At 47.4% G+C, this 19,709-nt stretch overlaps 1 protein-coding gene and 1 long non-coding RNA gene across 2 annotated transcripts in view; one reads left to right on the top strand and one right to left on the bottom strand.

The window, feature by feature from the left end:
- On the bottom strand, positions 545-3,968 carry LOC106508409. Its single transcript, XR_002338853.1, has 3 exons — positions 3,884-3,968; positions 2,601-2,723; positions 545-1,955 (listed from the first exon to the last, which is right to left on the bottom strand). It is a non-coding gene; the product is annotated as an uncharacterized LOC106508409 (long non-coding RNA).
- TCERG1L (transcription elongation regulator 1 like) overlaps positions 4,492-19,709 on the top strand; it is a 183,190-nt gene continuing 167,972 nt past the window's right edge. Inside the window, exons 1-5 of the mRNA XM_021073719.1 lie at positions 4,492-4,552; positions 6,606-7,115; positions 7,220-7,473; positions 9,455-9,601; positions 10,540-10,720. Coding sequence (XP_020929378.1) covers positions 4,492-4,552; positions 6,606-7,115; positions 7,220-7,473; positions 9,455-9,601; positions 10,540-10,720 — 1,153 coding nt within the window. The remainder of the gene's footprint in view (positions 4,553-6,605; positions 7,116-7,219; positions 7,474-9,454; positions 9,602-10,539; positions 10,721-19,709) is intronic.

Below are 19,709 nucleotides of genomic sequence, written 5' to 3'. Positions count from 1 at the left end.
GCCTCCAAAGGACCCCTGCTAAGTTGACGTGACTTCTGTGACTTGCTTCCAGCTTCCACTGGGGGAACAGCCTACGAAGGTGGCAGGACTCTTAGAATCACAGGACCACGGGACGCAGAGTGAGCTCAGGGGCTCCTCCCTGCATGTTCCCATTGGCTCGACCCTGACCTTTCTCGTGAATGGACGCCTGAGGTCCAGGGGCGCTGGGGGCTTGGCCCGAGGATGCTTGGGGGAACAGATGCCCTAGGAGCTGCTCAATGAGGATCGGAGCCTGGGGGGAGGGCCTCTGCCCCCAGGTTCTGTGGAGGGTCTGCATGGAGGGAAGCGTCTGCCTTAGGACGAGTTGTCTGCCCTGTCCAACCTCGTGGCCCCTCCAGGAAGCTCCTGGAGCAGGTGGCGGAGCAGAAAGCTGGTGCAGCTGTCCCTCCCCAGCTCCCCATGATCACCTCACCCTTGGAGCCCCTGCTTCGTGGCACACCTTTATTTTACTACTCAGCTCCTTAAGTAATCAAAACGTTTGCCCATCTAATTCTGAACGTGGAGAAAGGCCAGCAGTCGGGTGCCCCAGAGATCGGTCCCAAGGCAAGTATATTTCAGCGTATTTGTTAATGAGTTGGAAGAGCCAGAGATAGAAGGTTAAGTGGCAGAATTTGCTGAATACACAGAATTATTTAAGTTAACGTTCGGGGAAGAAAAAATACAATCTAGTGTGAAATTTTCCTTTTTCCGTCCCCCTGAGAACGTTTTCCAGGTGACAGTCACGAGGCCGGTCAGTGGTGCAGACAGTACTTCGGCCACCTCCTCCTTTTCGCCCGTGGGGACAGAGGAAGGCGGGGAATTAGGACTTAAAGGATTATGACCAGGACTCAGAGTGGCCTCCTCTCAGGAACGCATGCTGCTTGGTAAAATCAAAGGCTTTCGGAAAACAGCTGCCAGATCAGACCCGCCACCGGGAAGGGAAGCCTGCCAACACGTCCCGGGGCAAGGACAGACGTGTCACCCTGAACTGGACGTGACCCCCTGTGGCCGGTCTGCTGAAGGACCCCACTTCCACCTTCTCAGAAGCTCCCATGCCTGGTGTGAACAACACACCACAGCCTGGACCTGGACACGGGTGGTCACGCCACCCAGGGAGCCTGTGTGGTGGCCTTGCATGAGGGCGGCTTGGATGCTGCGGACAGGCGGGAAGGTGCGCTGTGACCTTCAGCACTCTGGGCAGCTCTGGTCCTGGGGGTGATACAGGCCGTTCTCTCCCCAGGAATCTTGCTCTTCCAGGGCCTCGAAAGAAAGGTGCTCTGGGCTATGTCGAATTCAGGCCCAGCGCTTGGGAGCTCGTGCTAACTTGAGCCTGGTTGGAGCTGCAAAGCGCAGCCTGGTACAGGGGCACCTCATCAGCCTTGGGAAAAAGGGAGGCTTTCAGGCACTAACGACCAGCGCGTCTCCGCTGCTGGGGGCCCAGCAGGGCTTCCCAGACCTTCTCCTGTGCTCCAGGTTGAGCCTCCAAACAGCAAGACTGATAGTCCGCCTTCTTTCCCAGTTCAGACCAAGCCGCTCCTCCTCCAGAATTACTTCCAGTTGTCTGGGCGGAGGTTACACGTTTCCCAGTCGTGGCCCCTCTTGCGAGTCAGCCAGTGGCCCGGCCACCATGTAATCAAGCTGAGTGACAGCCCACCGTGCCTCTCCACGGGGACACGGGGACACAGGACCCAGGTGATAGGAATGCCTGCCCCCTCCTCTGCTCTAGTTAAGAAACCTGGGGAACCAGTGCTGTATGGTGGCCGGACAGCAGCAGGGGTCACACCACGTCGGCTTCCTCTGCCGTGAGAGCCTCATGCTCCGATGGGACGAAGAACTGTTCGCACGCACACATGTGAGTCCAAACTGAGGCTCGATGTCGTCTGGTGGAGGCCCGAGGAGCACGCATTGTGAAGGCTTTCGAGTTGCGGGGCTGGGCTCTGTAGATAAAATGCTCATGATTTCAAGTCGCCCAGCCCCACCCACCAGGCCAGCAGATGAGTGTGCTGAGACTGAAGCTGATAAACCCTGTGGCCTTTCAGCATCTCCTCTGCCCGCCCTGTCCTAAGTGCCCCTAAACCACATTCTATTAGGTGAAGGCCCCTCCCCCAGCAGCAGGGGTCACAGCCCTGGACACCAGAGGGCACAGGCAAGGCTACAGGCAGGGGGCGGAGGCGGCAGGACCCCCGACACTGCCCCAAGCCTGTCCCCGGAGTGCCCAGCCAGCCACTCAACCCTGGCCTTCCTCCCCTCCCAGGTATTCCTGGGTCAAAGAGCACAAAGACCAGGACAGGGGAGGGGCACCCTCGGAGAAATGCTGGGCCAGGCCCTCTCCCACCGTGGCCTCTCTGGACCGGGCCCCTGGTGTGAGCGGGTCACACTGCCGTGTTTGGTGCTGTCCTCCGCCCCCAGGCTCTAAGCTTTGCAGGGGACAGTTGTCTGCTCCCCGCCTCCTCTAGAGCCCGGCACCAGGTGCCCTGTGGGGGTCCTGGAAGTCACCTAGTTGGCTGGACCCCAGTCCCCTCTCATCTCCCCGCTGGGCACCCTTCTGCAGGACCCAACCCACCAAGCCCTGGCTGCATTACCGTCTGTGGTCATTCAGCTGCCCTGTCTTTGCTCCCTCCGGGGACTCAGGAGGATCCTGGCTGGGCTTCGGGCCAGCATGAGGACTGCTCAGTCACTGGACACGACCAATTTTTCAGTAGGTGCTGGGGACAGAAGAAGGAAGAATGCATGGTTCCTGCCACCCAGGGCTCCCCCCGCCAAGCTGCCCCGAGAGGCATGGCGGCTCCAGATCAGTGTGGAAGTGCTCCGGGGAGGGCGGCGGCTGTGGGCACCGGGAGGGGCATCTGCCTTGTCCTGAGCATCCCAGAGTCAAGCCTGAGGTAACCGTGGGGGTGCCTGCTCTTCAAGGGCCTCATTGCGCCCCACAAGCCCAATGCACGTCAGGACCTGGGACAGCGGACATCTGCCCTCGAGAATCGGAGAAGTGGGCGGTCAGGCCAGCAGGTAGGTGGTTCTTTATAACCAGACAGGCCCGCCACTGGCCCACGTCAGCTACAGATTCCCACTCGGAGCAGACTCACCTCCCTCCTGCATGGCTGTCTGCCCTGCTGTTGATAAGAGGGCTCCTCTAGGAATTTTTAACAATGTGGGGAACTGCTCATGCTACAATGCTGTGTGGAAACTAAGGTTTAAAACTATTTATTAGGAAATGCAATTTACCATAAAGCGTAGTATTATGAGATGCGCTATAACGCAATGCTCATCATCACATTTTATACAGAGAGGAGTAGAAACAAATACTACGGAGAGGAGATCAGCAAAGGTTCAGAGTCCCGTTTTCCTGTGATGCTTTTCTATATTTTCCGGACACGCTGCAGTTCCACTTTTATCATAAAAATCCTAATTCACTTTGACAAACAAGCGCACGCCCGCCCCTCCAGGGCAGTTTCACACGACCAGCCACCTCAGCTTATCTCCGGGTTTCCCGGAGCACTTCATTCCCCACCACCTGACCCCTGAGGGCCTCTCCTCTCCCAACCTCTGCTCTCTGCCCTCAGCGAGGGGACAGCTGCGCCTCTCCATCCTCTGGCCAATTCCAGTTCTCCTCCCAAGACTTGGCTCCTGGCTCCAGGCTGGAGTGTCCACCTGGGATGTGGGTGGACCTTCCCAGCTGTCCCTCGGAGCCTTCAAAGTCGTCCTGTCTAGATCAACCCCCTTCTCTGCTGCTCACCCCCAAAGGCCCGGCATCCCTGGGGAAGATTCCCAGCTGCAGACTCTGGGGTTGAGCGGAACTTGGAGAATCACTCTTACACTCGCCACTTCTCACCCATCACTGAGTCAGGCATCAACATGCCAATCCCACCTCTTGAAGACGCCAGCCTCCCTCCAGCAGCAGGGGCTCGAATTCCTAGCTTTCATCCAGGGCCTCATCATCAGCTGGCGAATCTACAGTAAGAAGGACCCGGTCAGACCAGCGTTTGTTTTGGAAAGATGTTCCGGCAGTGTGAGCTGGTGGGCAGGGCAGGGCCCTGCAGGGGGACACCTGTTATCACCTCCCCCCACCCCCGTTCCTCTGGGGATTATTTTAACTCTGTAGGTCTGGAGGAAGCATCTTTCTCTTTCTCTTTGGGGAGGGGACTCTTTTACATTTTACTTAGACGAGAAAATAACTTGGAAAAAAAAACCTCCCACAAGCTTGTAAAGTCTTATTTCATTGATCTCTCCCTAATACCCAACATTCTTTTTTCCTGAAAGGTAATAAACAATTCAGAACTCATTAGCGTATAAGAATAATTCACAGGTTTCTCTCCGTGTGGGTCGCGTCTTTCTCCAGTCTGTCACAGATTAGCTGGAAATTTCTGCTGGTTTTGCCTGAATAATAAGGACAGGCTTAAGATTGTTTTTATCGGTTAGGGGAACTTGAGACTAGGTTGTGATACACCCCTTCACAAGGAGAGTTTCTCAAGAGAGATGAAGAGGCAGGAGTTTACGGGGTGCCAGCCCAGGGCTGACCACCTGGGGGCGCTGATAGGTAAGTACACCTGCCCACCAGCAGCTGGATCTCGCTGGCACGAGCCTCCACTCACAGATGGACAGTCCCCTGTGAGTCCCTCAAGGGGGACAGGGCTCTCTCTTAAACACCCCTGGGAGTAAGAGCATCTGGTGGGGGGGGGCTTCTCTCCGTGGGGGTGTACAGCTGTTCCTGGGTTGACTGGGGTGCAGGGAAACCTCGAGATGAATATGGCAGAAGTAGGGGATAAGCCCAGCTCCTGGGCCCCCATAATCACACAAATTGACTAATTAGGGAAGATCGCTCTGCATCTGTGTCGTCCTCTGCTGTGTCCCCAGAATTCAGTACACAGCACTGTACGGAAAAGGGTTCAAGGCGCTGTAATGGATGAATGCAGTCAAGCCCATGGCAGGAGGTAGCGAAGGGGTCTGGGCTGCTTTGAGGCTCTTTGCGTGAACATGCTTCTGATTTCTCAGCTCTTGTTCAAAGCCAAGCAGTTGCCCACGGCATCCTGTGCTCAGGCCACCGGAAAGCCCTGGGGGCGGGGGATAAACATCACCAGCTGACAAAAGCTGACTTTAGCAGAACCACCCCAAGGACAGGGCTGTGTGGTTTGTGGTTCCCCCCAGAGTGCTTGTGGGTGTACCCACAGATCCTGGCTGAGCTCTGCTTCCCAGGAGTGTGGGGTCAGTGCATGTTGCACTTGACTTTTGCCGAGAGCAACATGGAAGCCAGGCACTGCCAGCCTCCGTGCAATGGAGAGAGGACAAACAACCCCTCTTCAGACAGGACCCTTTAAGGAGTGCACCTGAGCCTGCCCAAAGCACCTGCCCCGATTCCTCAGTCCTGCCACAGCTACCAAGACCAAGACCCTTATATCCCAGGTATGCACACATGCAAATATATGCGCATGAATTAAGGGCTTAAGCTGACGAGTAACAGCCTTCTAATCTGCAGAGCTTTCTGATTGTAGGTGAGAAAAAACAAAATCTTGCCAGAACTTTTGCATCAAAGAGAAATAAACTTGCTAATTGAAAAATGGTTCGCATGGAGGAAAACCTGGAGATGCCAGCTATGCAAATTAGCATATGCCTGGATCTAGAAGAAACCATGCCAGGCCAGGAGGAAATTAAGCAAATTAGGAGAATGAGGGAACAGCCCTGGGAGCAAATTGAAAGCTCTCCGGTGCTTTAGTTTCTCTCAGGAAGGAGGTCCGTGGACCTTCCAGAGGTGAAGACAGCTGTGTTTGGAGAGTCCCAGGTGTGTCTGTGAGGGTACTTGGGTGGTTGCACGCTCCCCTGCCCAGGTCAGGGTGGGCTCTTCATACAAGCTCTTAAAAGCATGCTTCATAATACCTCCTGTCTGCACGGGGCCCCGGAAGGCCCTTCGCCAAATGCTCCTAAGACGCACCGGGCTTGCGCTGTTATTTGCGGTGGGTTTCTCTGGCTGCCGACGACCTACGGAGTTCATTAGCACATGGAAGTCTTCCCCCAGCTGTCGGCACAAACTGCCCAGCGCTGGGCTGGGGCTCAGAGTGGGGATCACAAGGAGAGACATCGCTAACGAGGTCAGCTGGGGCGCGCGCCGCCTGGCGGTGACTGGTGTAACCAGCGCGGAGCCAGGCTCCTGTGCAGGCCAGCCGAGCCGGGGTCCTCGCAGGGAGGGGTCGGTCCTAGGTCCCAGGCAGCTCGGGTTGCACTGCAGAGGCTGCGTGCGGTGCGTAAAGCAGGAGCACTATTCTGGGTCTGGGAGAATCTAGGGCCAGTTCACAGTGGGCGACGCCAGCGACAACCGGACGTTCTGTGCAAAGGCCCAGAGGCGACCTGCCTGGAGCGAGGCGCCTGAGCTGGGGGGCGTAGGGTAGGGGCTGCAGGCAGAGGACACGCTGGGAGCTTTAGAAAAGCGTTTGGCAGATTTCCCAGAGAGAGAAATCTACCTGTCGCCAGTGGCAATCCGTGCCCACTTGGCGTCGGGGGCCGCGGCCAACATCCTCTCCCGGCCCTGCGCCCTTGACCCGAGCTAAGCCTGGCAGAGAGCGGCCCACGTGCGGTCCTCGCCGGCGCCCCCCGCCCAGCCTGCGGGCGGGACGTGCCTGACTCGGGCGCGGCCACCTTGGCCTCTGCTCGCGGCTGCGGGTGGATTCCGGGTCCCGGCCCCGCCGTGCGCTCCGTCCGCAAGAGCCGGCGGCCTTCAGCGGCTGCATCCGAGCGCCGGGCTCCATCTGCGGGATCCCAGCCAGGAGCGCCCTCAGATCCCCGCGCCCCCACCCTGTCCCCTGCCGCCCGCCGCAGGGGGTCCGGGGACCCTTGCTGGCCGGAACCTGGAACCTGGGGCGCGGCGTGCCGGGCCCGGGCCCGGGGGGCGGCGGCGGCGGCGGCGGCGGCGGCGGCGCGGGCGGCCGCGCTTGGAGAGGAGGGCGGCGGGCGGGAGGAGGGGCTCCTCGCGCGGGGCAGGGGCGGAGCGAGCGGCCGCGCCGCGGAACCAAGTGAGTTCGCTCCGGAGCCCGCGCCGCCGCCGGCCCGCACCTCGGGCGCCCGCCGCCCCCGCCGTCCCCGCCGCCGCCGCCCGCGCGGGGATGTAGGATGCTGGTGGGCGCCAGGCTCCAGCGGCGGCGGCGGCAGCTGCAGCAGCAGCAGCAGCAGCAGCAGCCCCGGCGGCGGCAGCCTCTTCTCTGGCCGATGAATGCAGACCCGCCGCCGCCGCCGCCGCCGCCCTGGGTTTGGATGGTCCCCGGCTCCGCCGGGCTGCTCCGGCTGGGCGCCGGGGTCGCGCCCCCGCCAGTTCTGCTAGCCTCGGCCCAGCCCCCCGCCGCCCCGCTGCTCCCGGGGCTTCCCGGCTGGCAAGCCCCGGGCGAGCCCTTCCTGCCGCTGCTGCCGCTGCCCTCTGCGCCAGACCACGCCGCCGCCGCCGCCGTGCACCACTACCCCTTGCTCAACGGGCAGGTAACGTGTCCCCCGTCCCCTGGTCCTGGGCTCAGGGTCGCCGGCTACACCCTCTGCCCCCCGGCGCGGCCCTCACCCCGCTCCGGCGGCTCTGGCCCTGTGGCTCGCTCTTGCCTCCCTCGGAGGTCCTCGGCTCCCCAAACCGTCAGGGCGCAGCCCGGCAGCCATGCACAGGCAACAAAGTTCATGCTTCGACGTCCCGTGCTGCCTCCCGGCAGTTTTTGCGGTGTTTCCCTCGGTCTCTCAGCTGAGCAGTTTGGAGACCCGCACCCCAAGGCCGGCGTTGGGACCGCCTTGGCCATAACTTTCGCCCGGGCCGAGGTCGCTGTCCAGAGAGCGGTGCTGAAGTAGCCGACCCGGAGCTGAGCCTTGCAGCTGCGGACCGTGGCCGACTTACCGAATAGAAGTTAATACTTTTACAGTCTCTGCCAGGCTTGAAAAGCAAGCTGGGAATCAATACCTATTTCTGATTGTTATCTAGTTTTTTCCCCCCATTTGAACATAGACTCAGGACAATGCTTAAGGAAATGCAAACCAATGGAAGCCTGCAGGGCAATCCTGCCATTAACACTGAGAAATGCTGGCGGTGATTCCCACTCCCGCCCTATCTCTGCCTGAGCCCACCGAATTAGCCAGGGTCACATTGTACTTTAGAAGAGTTTGGCGTGTAAAACCTGGCATTAAAAAGGAAAAGTGACTGCACCTTTGATTAACGGTGCAACAGAGCAAGATAAACTGGTTTTGGCAAGAGCCATTGTTTGCTATGTAACTATGCAGATGCATGTAAATCAGGGAATAACATGTATTTTATTCCAGTGACTGTCCTCATTAGCATATTCAAATGAGTAGATGTTAGACTACACCATTTAATTAATTTAATTCCAATATTATCTTGCGAGCTTTTCTAAAAGATGTTGTTAACTCTTCCTAAACTGGTCTTTAGACTTAATGATATACCACATATGTGACGCTGAATATGGTATTTTGATGTGTGATGCGGTTCATATTGGGGGTTTTCTGAATAAACGTTGGTAGCTTTTTTGGTATTTTGTAGGGGTTGTTATAGCCTAGTGCTACCACTAGAGGTATATAATGCCAAGGAACTATATTTTTTTCCCTGAATGTAAAACTGCATTTTTTTTCTTGTGCAAATTTAAAAAGAAAAATCTCCCCCAAACTTAGTATTAATCTTCAAAATGTTTTGTGCTGCATATTTTCTGTTAAATAACAATATTTAGAACCAGAAGAATATTTTCACATAACAGGAAAATTTATGGTTTTAAAACAAATACATATTGAAGCCTTCCATATTACTGAGCAATGATTTTATTCTCCACCGACATTGAGTTAATTTAATTAGGGAGACTGTCTCCTAAATTGCCTGCTCCCTTTCCATGTTTGCTCTGCATGGGGCTCTTCAGTGACGCTATAAGCTCACTTGAAATTTCTCTGCCTTGAAATTGATTTGCATTTGTGAACCTTGGGAAACTTTGAATCTTAACCTATTTGAAAATACTACTTGTGCATGTCTAAAAAATGATAAAGGTAATTAATACAAAGGGTTATATGGGAAAGACTGTCACAAGATACATCTCTCTGCTTGCTTGAGAAAAGAATCCAAGAACGATAAAAGGAACACCCAGCATTTTGCCTTTCCGTTGTGGGTTCTCATTTTCTCAGGGCAGAAACCCATTTCTTACCATCTTCCCATGGTTTTGTGCTGAGCTCTTTCTTAATATTAAAGAATGTGGTGTTGCTAATGGATTGTGGTGATTCAGAGACAAAAATGTTTATAAATTTTTAGAATTTCTGAACATTTATGGGTTTTTTTTTGGACTGGGAAAAAGGAGATTTTTCTCATAATCAAAGAGATGCATTTTTAAATTCCCTTTTAAAGCAGCTCTCCCAGCATCTTTTGGGACAAAGTAGAGTTGATTGACATAAGCTAATGAGCACGCCTGTCTCTTCTCTTGGGTTTTAGTGGCTATTTGGTGGTCATTCTCCATCAGTTGGACTGTCCCCCTCTTCTGCTGTGGAATTGGTGCCCATTTTCCCACACGTCTGCCCATCCGTCCTTGCACCTTCTGTTGGGAAGAGTTGGATAGACAAAAGGATGCCTAACTGCAAGGTAAAAAAGGAACTCATTTGATTGGATAAATGTGCTTTAATTCTTAAGTTTTGGGGTCTTTCTGCAATGAAAATCACTGTGTGTTTCTACTTTTTAATCACAATAGATTGACCATCTAGGTCTAGAGAGAAATCTTTTTAGAATAAGATTGATCTGTTCAAAAGCACCAGTAGATGGTGATGGTGGTGGATTTTGCTTTAGCTTAAAATATTCAGATTCCATAGAACAATATAAAATTTCGAATTCTGAAACAGAATCTGCTTTTTAAATTTTTCAGTTTTTACATCTGTAACCATTGATCCAAATCTAGCTTTAAACATCATTTAACGCATGTATACCTTTCCAAAGCAAGTTTTCCTTGCTATCATTGCTTTGAGTGTTCGTCTTCCTGATGGTTTATCTTGGCTTTTGAATTCAGATATACTGGCTACACTTAGTTTACTCGAAAACCAGCAGAAAGTAGTACAGTGACTTGTATGACACACTGCTTACCTTGCTGGGATAATTCTGTAATCTTTCAACTGGCTGCTGGGCAGAATTAGCCGAGTCAATAGCTGAAGACCGGGCCACCGGATTTGACCAGAGGTGGTTGGTATCAGAGTTCTATGGATCCTCGGGTTTTAAGATGGTGCTTTTTTTAGAGTCTGTTCACATAGAATCTGCAGCCTTCCATGTAAGACAAGATAAATAGTTTGCAGTGTTATCTTTTTCTTTTGCTATCTTTTTCTTTTTTCCCCTGTGGCTGCTCCTGCAGTGTATGGAAGTTCCTGGGCCAGGGGTTGACTCAAGCTGCAGCAGCCAGCCTATACCCAGCCACAGCAACGCTGGATCCTGAACGCAACAAGTAAGGCCTGACCCCCCTGAGCCGCAGTGGGAACTTCCCCAGCCTTTAGCTCTTATCGTGTGCGTGGTCTTAATTGTTGCTTTCTTTTGCACAGATCTTTTTTAACAATGCCTTTGCTCTGGACTCAACGTGGATGTATCCTGAGGAATCAAGATTGTTCCATGGGCACGACAAGCCTCAACTGTTGGGAAATCAAGTAGCCTTGTCTCTGTCCAGGCCAGCTCCTGCCTCCCGGCCTCTTCCCACTGTGGTGTTAACGCCTCAGCCTATACCAGGTCGGTGCCCAAATAGTGGGTTTTTTTTTCGTTTGTTTGCTTTGGCCACAATTTAGTTTTAGATGTAAAACTGTATCTGTCATTTTAATGAAGCAATTCTTTCAATTGTTTTTCAGTAAAACATAATTCCTTTTTCATTGGGTGCGATTCCTTTTTATAAAGAAATCGAGTTTAGGGTAGCTGAGTTGCTATTTTTTGGAATATGGGTCTGCTTGAAGGTAAAGAAGTGGCTGAGATGGTTTGTATAGAATCGTATTTTTATGCTCTATTTTTAGAATTGGACCACATCTTCTGCTGGTAGCTCCTAATAGGGGCCCTAATTGATCAAACAACTCATTTTAAAAAATGTCACATATTTGGGGTAAGGTGCAGCACTCCCTGGTCTGAAGGACACAGGCTCATGTACGGTTTTTGTGAATTTTGTCTTCACGCAGTTGAGGTGGTGCTGGTGGTAGTCTATAAAAGAGTGCTGTTTGGAAGATGGATTTTGTGCTATCTTTGGAGCCTAGTGACCTGAAAGAACATTTGTCTGGAACAGACTCCCCTGAAATAATCCCTAGCTGACAGATTGTATAATAAATCTATGTAATAACAAGAGAAAAACATCATCTTATGAATTTTTAAACTGATTTTAAAAATCACCTTAACATGTGATCATATTACAAAAGCAAATGCTGCCTATGCCACAGTTACCTCACAACACCTTCCATTCTGGAATATTTTATGACTTCAGAATTATATTATCTTCCCTGTAATTTGCTACCTACCCAGCTTGTCTCAATACGTAGCCCCAAAATTTAGTAAGGAGGACATGTTCCTGTGTCTAGTTCAATGCTGGTTTACGGGATATGTCTATTTCCTTCTCTCATCGTCTGGCTTATGTGTTCTCATTTGCTATGGGTCTCGTTTGGTGATGTCAGGAAGCACACTCGACTCTTTGTGTCCTTTCACAGACCTTAATGATTCTTGGCTGAAACTTGCCTTTTGTCCTTGTGACCATCTATTACCCAGTTCCTCAAATCTGAATAAGCGTCACACACACACACACACACACACACTTACACACAGTTTACACTAAGGTGATCCTGATTCCCATTTAATTGAATGATCAGAGGCAATGGTCAGAGAGCATGTGTTATACAGGTATTCCAGGGCTTTCGATGCCTCGCTTCACATACAAAAGTTTAATATTTTAGTTTCCCAAGACATGGGCAATACTGTCACTAAAATAATCAGCAAATTTAGTTTAAAGAATAGTGAAACTAGTTCACTGTTCCAGTAAAAGCTCTGAGTGACCTTTCCTCCTGTCAGCTCCCTCTTGAATATCCCGTAGACATTTGCAGCACACCTTAATCCTCTTAAGAAATTCATACTGTGAACATGCTATATATACATGCTTAGTTGAAGAAGCTTATGACAAATTATCCTAGCTTTTCTATCAAATAAATAATTTTATGTGCCATCATGTGGCAAATATTTTATACTTAAAGCGTATTTGTGTTCCTTTTACCTTTTGACTTTTTGAGTAATCTACTTTAAAGGACAAAATAAAGTAATATTTCTTCCTAACATGGTCGATAATAGAATAACCAGCCCTCCTAACCCCATCTGCTGCTTGTCAAATCTCTACTTTTATTCTTCTCTGGATATTCTCTTTTGGATTTATGAACCATAAGAATATAACACGGCCTTACTTGTCTTTTGGGGAGTAATGTATCTGTCTTCAGAAGTATTTTTAATAACAGTCAAATTCATTTGTTTTGAAATAAGAATTTCTGAACTGCTTCATGAAAATTTTGATTTTTCAGAATTCTTAGAAATTACTATTCTGGAAAGTATGTTTTAAATGACCTTTAGTCCAAAGAACACATTTAGGGGATTGTTTGTATGTTACAAACTGTTGAAGAACCTAGAAGGTGGAACAAGAAAAAGTCAAAATAGGGTCAGTTTCTGGTGGGTTAAATGTTGGTACATTGTTTCAATTGTAGTGTAATTAGTGAGAAAATATAGCCTCATTAAAACATTTTACATGTAAATTTTCAGATATATCGTTAAAAATTATTTTACAATTGTTATTACGTTTTATATCCTGTTATAAATCGATAAATTTAAGTACTATATTTGACTTACATAAATTTATATATTTATAAATATAAAATATATCATGCGTTTTATACAATGCAGTATATATTATATAATTGATAAGTTGATCCATCTTGTAAATTGTTATGTACAGAGGTAAATGGTCTTAGAATCGGATATATTTTATTCGTCAAAGAAGCATGATGAGACTTCAGAAGAACAAGGATAGTGACTCAGACCCACACTCGTTTTAAATAGGCTTGGCCAGCTCAGCGCTTGTTTCTTTCTTGGACAGACAGTGCACTTGTATAATAATCACTCCTGACAGTGGCAGTATGAACCGTGAGCGCAAATGATGGGACATGAGAAAGTGGTTTTGTTTGACTGAGCGTGTGGTTTGCTGAACTGAGTTAGAAATCACGATGGGCAGAGGTATCCCGTGGGTGACCACCGAGGCTCATGTTAAGACGGCGCCCTTCCTGATCAGTCACTGGTTAAGAACCAGATGTGTGGTGGCAGGGTCTCATACAGTATTAGCGCAACTTGAATGAAGTTGGGAGCACCTACAATTTAATAAATATCTTGAAGGGCTTTTTTTTTAAATTTTTTAATTTTTTAAATTTTTATTTTTTTAAAGGACTTTGTTGTTGATATAGGTTAGACTCATCATTATATGCGATGATAACGATGATGATATACCATTTTACACAGACCCAAAGAAAGCCTGTTGGCCACCTGGAAGCATAGAACTGAAGGTCAGCCATGTTCTGCTGGTCCTCTGTAGGTGGCGCAGGTGACACAGGAGGGGTGTAGGAGGTGCAGGTGATGCAGGAGGTGTAGGAGATGCAGGTGGTGCAGGAGGTATAGGAAATGCAGGAGGTGCAGGCAGTGCAGGAGATACAGGTGGTACAGGAAATGCAGGTGGTGTAGGAGATGCAGGCAGTGCAGGAGATGCAGGAGGTGCAGATGGTGTGGGTGTAGGAAATGCAGACAGTGCAGGAGGTGCAGGCAATGGGCTTAATGGGAGGTTTGGGTGGTGTGGGCAGTGCAGAAGCAGCTCCTCAAGGAGCCTTCACTACTCACACTCTCCTGGGCATGCACCCATCTCTGTGGGCCTGGAGTCTCCCTGTGGATGTTGAACATAAGAGGAGGGTCTCGGGAAGGTCATCAAGGATGATCTCCAGGGGCTGATGTGCCCGAAACCCACCATGAAGACTCTGCAGAACTTGACCAGGGGAGGAGAGGGAATGAGAAGTGGAACCTGCAGAGTCACAAACTCATGAGGAATGTTTTGTCAGGTGATGACAAGCAGTGGAGCAGCCTAAACTGAGGAGGAGAGCAGGTAGCAGACCAGGAAGTGGTGGCCTGGGGCTTCTTCTTGTGAGACTGATCCAGTTATCTTAAAGGGCCTGTGTAAGCCCTGGGCTCTTTAGAGTGTCATGGGACTTCCCGTTGTTCATCAGCTCTGGAGCTGTAGTTTATTCAAGAAAGTGTGAACCTGTCCTTGGAAACAGAGCAGCAGACAAAGAGAAGGCAGAATCTTCTCACTGAAAAATAAATGCGAGTCTACAAAAATATGCACAGTTACAACTGTGCTAGAAACTAAAGTCTCTAGTGAATAATTTAGCCACTTTTAAAGGAATTGTCCCTAATTACAGTGTGAATGGGTTGAACTAAGACCTAGGATTAACTAAAATGCATTCCTGGGCATCAGAGATCCATTCAGGACCAGACTGCAGGACAGGCAAGAAAGCTGAGGCCAGCACAGGCTGCCCTCCTCTTCAGAAGTCTCTGCTCTTAGGACCTGGCCCCATCACTTTGCCTCTTCTGTCAACATCTCCCTTCTCCTGTGACATGCTGAGTCCCTCTTCATCCTGGGGAGAGATGGGCTTGCCTTGCTTCTGAGGATATGAAGTTTGTCACAAGTAGAAATCGGGGCAGGGACCCTAACAATGAAATATCTGAAAAAGAAATAAAGAAAACAAATCCATTCACAATAGCATGAAAAACAGTAAAATACTTAAGAATACATTTAACCAAGGAAGTGAAGGATCCGTACAATGACAACTACAGGACTTTGATAAAGGAAATAGGGAGTTCCCATTATGGCTCAATGGTAGAGAACCTGACTCATAACCATGAGGTTGCAGGTTCTATTCCTGGCCTTGCTCAGTGGGTTAAGGATCTGGCATTGCTGTGAGTTGTAGCATAGGTCGCAGATGCAGCTCAGATCCTGCATTGCTGTGGCTGTGGTGTAGGCCAGCAGCTGCAGCTCTGATTTGACCCCTAGCCTGGGAGCTTCCATATGCCGTGTGGCCCTAAGAAGAAAAAAAAAAAAAGACTTTGATAGAAGAAATAGAAGAAGACAAAATAAATGGAAAGATATCCCATGTTCATGGATCGGAAAAATTAATATTGTTAAAATGTTCATATCACTCAAACTCATATGTATTCAATGCAATCCTCATCAAAATTCCAATACCATTTCTCATAGAAATAGAAAAAAATCCTAACATTTGTATAGAACTGCAAAGACCCTGAATAGCCAAAGCAATCCTGAGAAAGAAGAACAAAGTCAGAAATATCACACTTCCTGGTTTAAAACTATATTATAAAGCTTTAGTAATTAAAACAATGTGGAACAAGCATGAAAATAAGCACATAGACAAAAGACCAATGGAAAAGAATTGAGAGCCCAGAAATAAACTGTGTATATACAGTCAATTAACATTTGACAAGGGAAACCAAGAATAGTCATTGGGGAAAAGATAGTCTCTTGAATAAATGGTGTCTAGAAAATTAAATAACCACATACTGAAAAATGATACTAGACTTCTAACGTATACCACTCACAAAATTACCCTGAAATTAATTAAAGGCTTAATCATAAGACCTGAAACTATAAAACTTCCAGAAGAAAATATAGGAGAAAATCTCCTTGGCATAGGTCTTGGCGGCATTTTCTACTATATGACAATAAAAGCACAAGTAGTGAAAGCAAAATTCAACAGGCGTGACTATATCAAACTAAAAATCTTTGGCATAGCGAAAACAACAGAATGGGAGAAAACATTTGCAAACTGTATACTTGATAAGGAGTTAATATTCAAAATATGTTAAGAAGTCATAAACCTCAGTAACAGCAACAACAGAACACGAACAATCCATTTTAATGAGAGGAACTGAATAGACATTTCTCCAAAAAGACACAGAGATGGCCAATGTATATATGAAAAGATACTCAACATCCCCAGACATCAGGGAAATGCAAATGCAAACCACCATGAGGCATCACCTCACACCTGTTTGAATGACTGTCATCCAAAAGACAAGCTGTAACAAAATGTTGGAGAGGGTGCGGAGAAAAGGGAACCCTACACACTGTTGGTGGAAATATAAATTGGTGCAGCCAATGATATTCCACTGTATTCCGTACATGGAAAACAGTATGGAGGCGCCTCTAAAAATTGAAAACATACCTACCGTGTGATCCAGCAATTTCACTTCTGAGTATTTTTCCAAAGGAAATGAAAAACCATTATTGAAGAGATGATATCTGCACGTCCACAGCATTATTCACAAAAGCCGAGACAGGAAAACAACCTAAGTGTCCAGGTACGGATGAATGGATAAAGAATATGTATAAAATATCATGCAGCCATCAAAAAGGGAAGTCTTGCCATTCGCAACAATATGGATGGACCCTGAGGGCATTAGGCTGAGATGAGCCTGACAGAGAATGACAACTATTGCATGATCCCACCTCTGACAGAATCTGAAGCAGCCACATGCATAGAAACAGAGAGTGGAGTGGTGGTTACCAAGTGGGAGGGATGGGGAAACGGGGGCCACGGGCTACAAATTCCCAGCGATAAGATGCGGTAGGTTCCGGGGATCTAACGTGCAATGTGGTGACCATGGTCAACAATGCTGTTTTATATACGGGAAGGTTGCTGAGAGACTGGATCTTAAATGTTCTAATAAATAAATAATTAGAAGTTCTCAAATCAGTAATCTAAATTTCTACTTTGAGTCAAGGGAAGAGAGAACTAATTAAACGGAAACACGCATAAGAAAGGAATTGTAAACGTAAGAGCAGAAATCAAATAAATTAATAACAAAAAAATAAGGAAAAATCAATTAAAATAGAAGCTTTTTTGAAAAAGAAAGATAAAGCAACTGGTTACAGAGCCTAAGAAAAAAGAAGAGCAGCACTGCAGATTGTTGATGTCAGGAATGAGAAAAGGGACAACACCAACAACGTAACAGGAAAATGGTACAAACTACCACTTGACAGTAAACTCAACAGCTCATACGAAAAAGGCAAATTCTTTGTAAATCACAAACTACTGTGCTCACTCAAGAAGAAACAGGAAACATGAGTAGCACCATATCGACTAAAACATTAAATCCATAATTTCAATCCATCCAACGGAGAGATTCAGGCTCAGATAACTTCACTGAACGTCGACCAACATTTTAGGAAGAAATGACACCGAATTTAAATAAACTTGTGCAGAAAGTAAAAGCAGGAATAACATTTCCCAAGTTATTTTCCTCTGAGGTCGGCAATCCTCTGATACAAAAAACAAACAGATATTACAAAGAAAGACAATAAAAGACCAATGTACTTCATAAACATAGAAGCAGAAATCCTCAACATAATATTAGCAACATATAAAATTGACGGTACATCATGACCAGGTGGGTTTTCTTTAGAATGAAATGTCCGTTCAACGTTAGAAAATCAATGTTATTCACTTTATCAAAAGAACAAAGAAAAACAATATGATCATTTCAATAGATGCAGAAAATGTATCTGTCAAATTCAACATCTATTCAATATTAAAAACCAACCAACCCACCTCTACGTCAACTCTGAATTGAAGGGAACTTTGTCAAAATAAATAAATAAATAAAATAAAGGGGACTTTGACAGAGGATATCTAGGAAGGAACCACAGCTCACACTCTGTGTAATGGTTAATGCCTCCTGTTTTCTCTCCAAGTTGGAGAACAGGCAAAGATTTGTGCTTCCACCACTTCTACGCAAAACTGTACTGGAAGTCCTAACCAAAGCCTTGGTGGAAAAAAAAAAAAAAAAAAAAAGGAATGAAAAACATACAGACTGAAAAGGAAGAAACAAAACTGTCTCTATATTTAGGCAAAATTGTTGCCATCTAGACCATCTCAATGAGCCTACCAGAAGCTGCTAGTACCAATAAGTGAACTTAGCAAGGGTGCAGAAGACAAGGTGAGTGTGAAACTCAGTTGTGTCCTTGTATGACCAGTAATGAACAACCAGACATTAAAATAAAATAGCAGTATCACTAAAGCCCCAAACCCAGTAGATATCTATGGATTAACCTAACAAACTATGAGTCCTGAAAACCACAAACCATTGAATGGAGAAATCAAAGACATGAATTGAGAGAGAGAGAGACTTTGCGTTAAGGAGCTGGACGCCTCAGTCATGTTGAGATGGCAGTTCTCTCCGAGGTGACCTATGAATTCTGTCCAATCCCAATCAAAACCCCAGGGTCACAGAAATTGACAAGCTGATTCTATGGCTGATATAGAAAGCCGAAGGAAGTAAGAGGGCCACCACAATGTGGAAAACGAGAGACACCTGATAGAGCGACAAGAATGAAGGTTTTGTGGAACTGGCAAAGGGAAGGAACAGAGACTAGCCAACCACAGTAACAGAGCCTTCAGACACACACACACACACACGCAGTCAACTAATTTTTGACAAAGGTGCCACGGCATTCAATATAGAACAATTTGCCCTTTCAATACATGGTTTTGAAGCAGGTGACTATTCCTTTTTAAAATAAATAAATGACCCTTGACCAATACCTTGTATCATACATAACAATCAAAGTTGCAAATAGACCAGATTTTAAAGCCAAAGTCCTAGAACTTCTTGAAAGAAAACATAAAAGAAAATTTTGTGATTTAGGCAAAACTTTTTTAGATATGACATCAAAAGCATGAACCATAGGATACAACGCATTCATAACTGGATTTCACCAAAATGAAGTACGGTCGCCCTTTGGAATGACTTTCAATACAGTGAAAAGGAAAGCCACATACGGGGAGAAAATGTTTGTAAAGTGGCTATCTGATAAAGAATGATCTACAATATATAAAAAACTCTCATAAGTCAATAATAAGAGAACAAAGAACCTAGCAAAACATGTGACCAGACGCATTACCAACAAAGATATGTGATGACAGTTGAGCACATGAAAACATTCTCAGTGGTATCTATCATTAGGGAGATGCGAATTAAATCCATAATCCCTACACACCTGTTGGAAGGGCTGTAATTTAAACAATGCATGGGCAGTACCAAGTGCCTGTGAAGAAGGGGGCAGCTGAAATTTTTATAGCCCTTTGGTGGGTGTGCAACATGATACAGTTGCTTTGAGAATCAGTTTGACTGTTTCTTATAAACATTCCTGTATAATATACCCAGAAATCTCACTCCTAAGTACTTACCCAAGAGTAATAAAGAAATGTTCCCCCCCACACACACATAAATCAACTGTACACAAAGGTTTATAGTGGCTTTATTTGTAACCAACAAACCTAGGAATGGTCCAAATATCCATGAACTAGTGTGTGGATTGACAAACTTGGAAACCTCCAAACAACAGAAGCAGAAGCAACCAGAGTGGACTTCTGATATGCACAGCCATGTGCCTGAAAGCCAGGAGCATCATGCCGAGTGGCAAACCCAGGCTCAAGCATTTGTATCGTAGATAAGTCCCTTTCCATGACGTTCAAGGAAAAGAAAAACTGTAAGACTCAAAACAGAGCAGTGGTTTCAGGGACTGGTGGGAGGGGGACATTGACTGCAGAGTGGCATAGGGACCATTTGGGATTTGTGGACACCCACCTAC

This window comes from Sus scrofa, chromosome 14, assembly GCF_000003025.6.
Source record: "Sus scrofa isolate TJ Tabasco breed Duroc chromosome 14, Sscrofa11.1, whole genome shotgun sequence".
In the NCBI taxonomy this organism is placed as follows: Eukaryota; Metazoa; Chordata; class Mammalia; order Artiodactyla; family Suidae; genus Sus; species Sus scrofa.
This window is presented reverse-complemented; position numbering and strand designations above follow the sequence as displayed.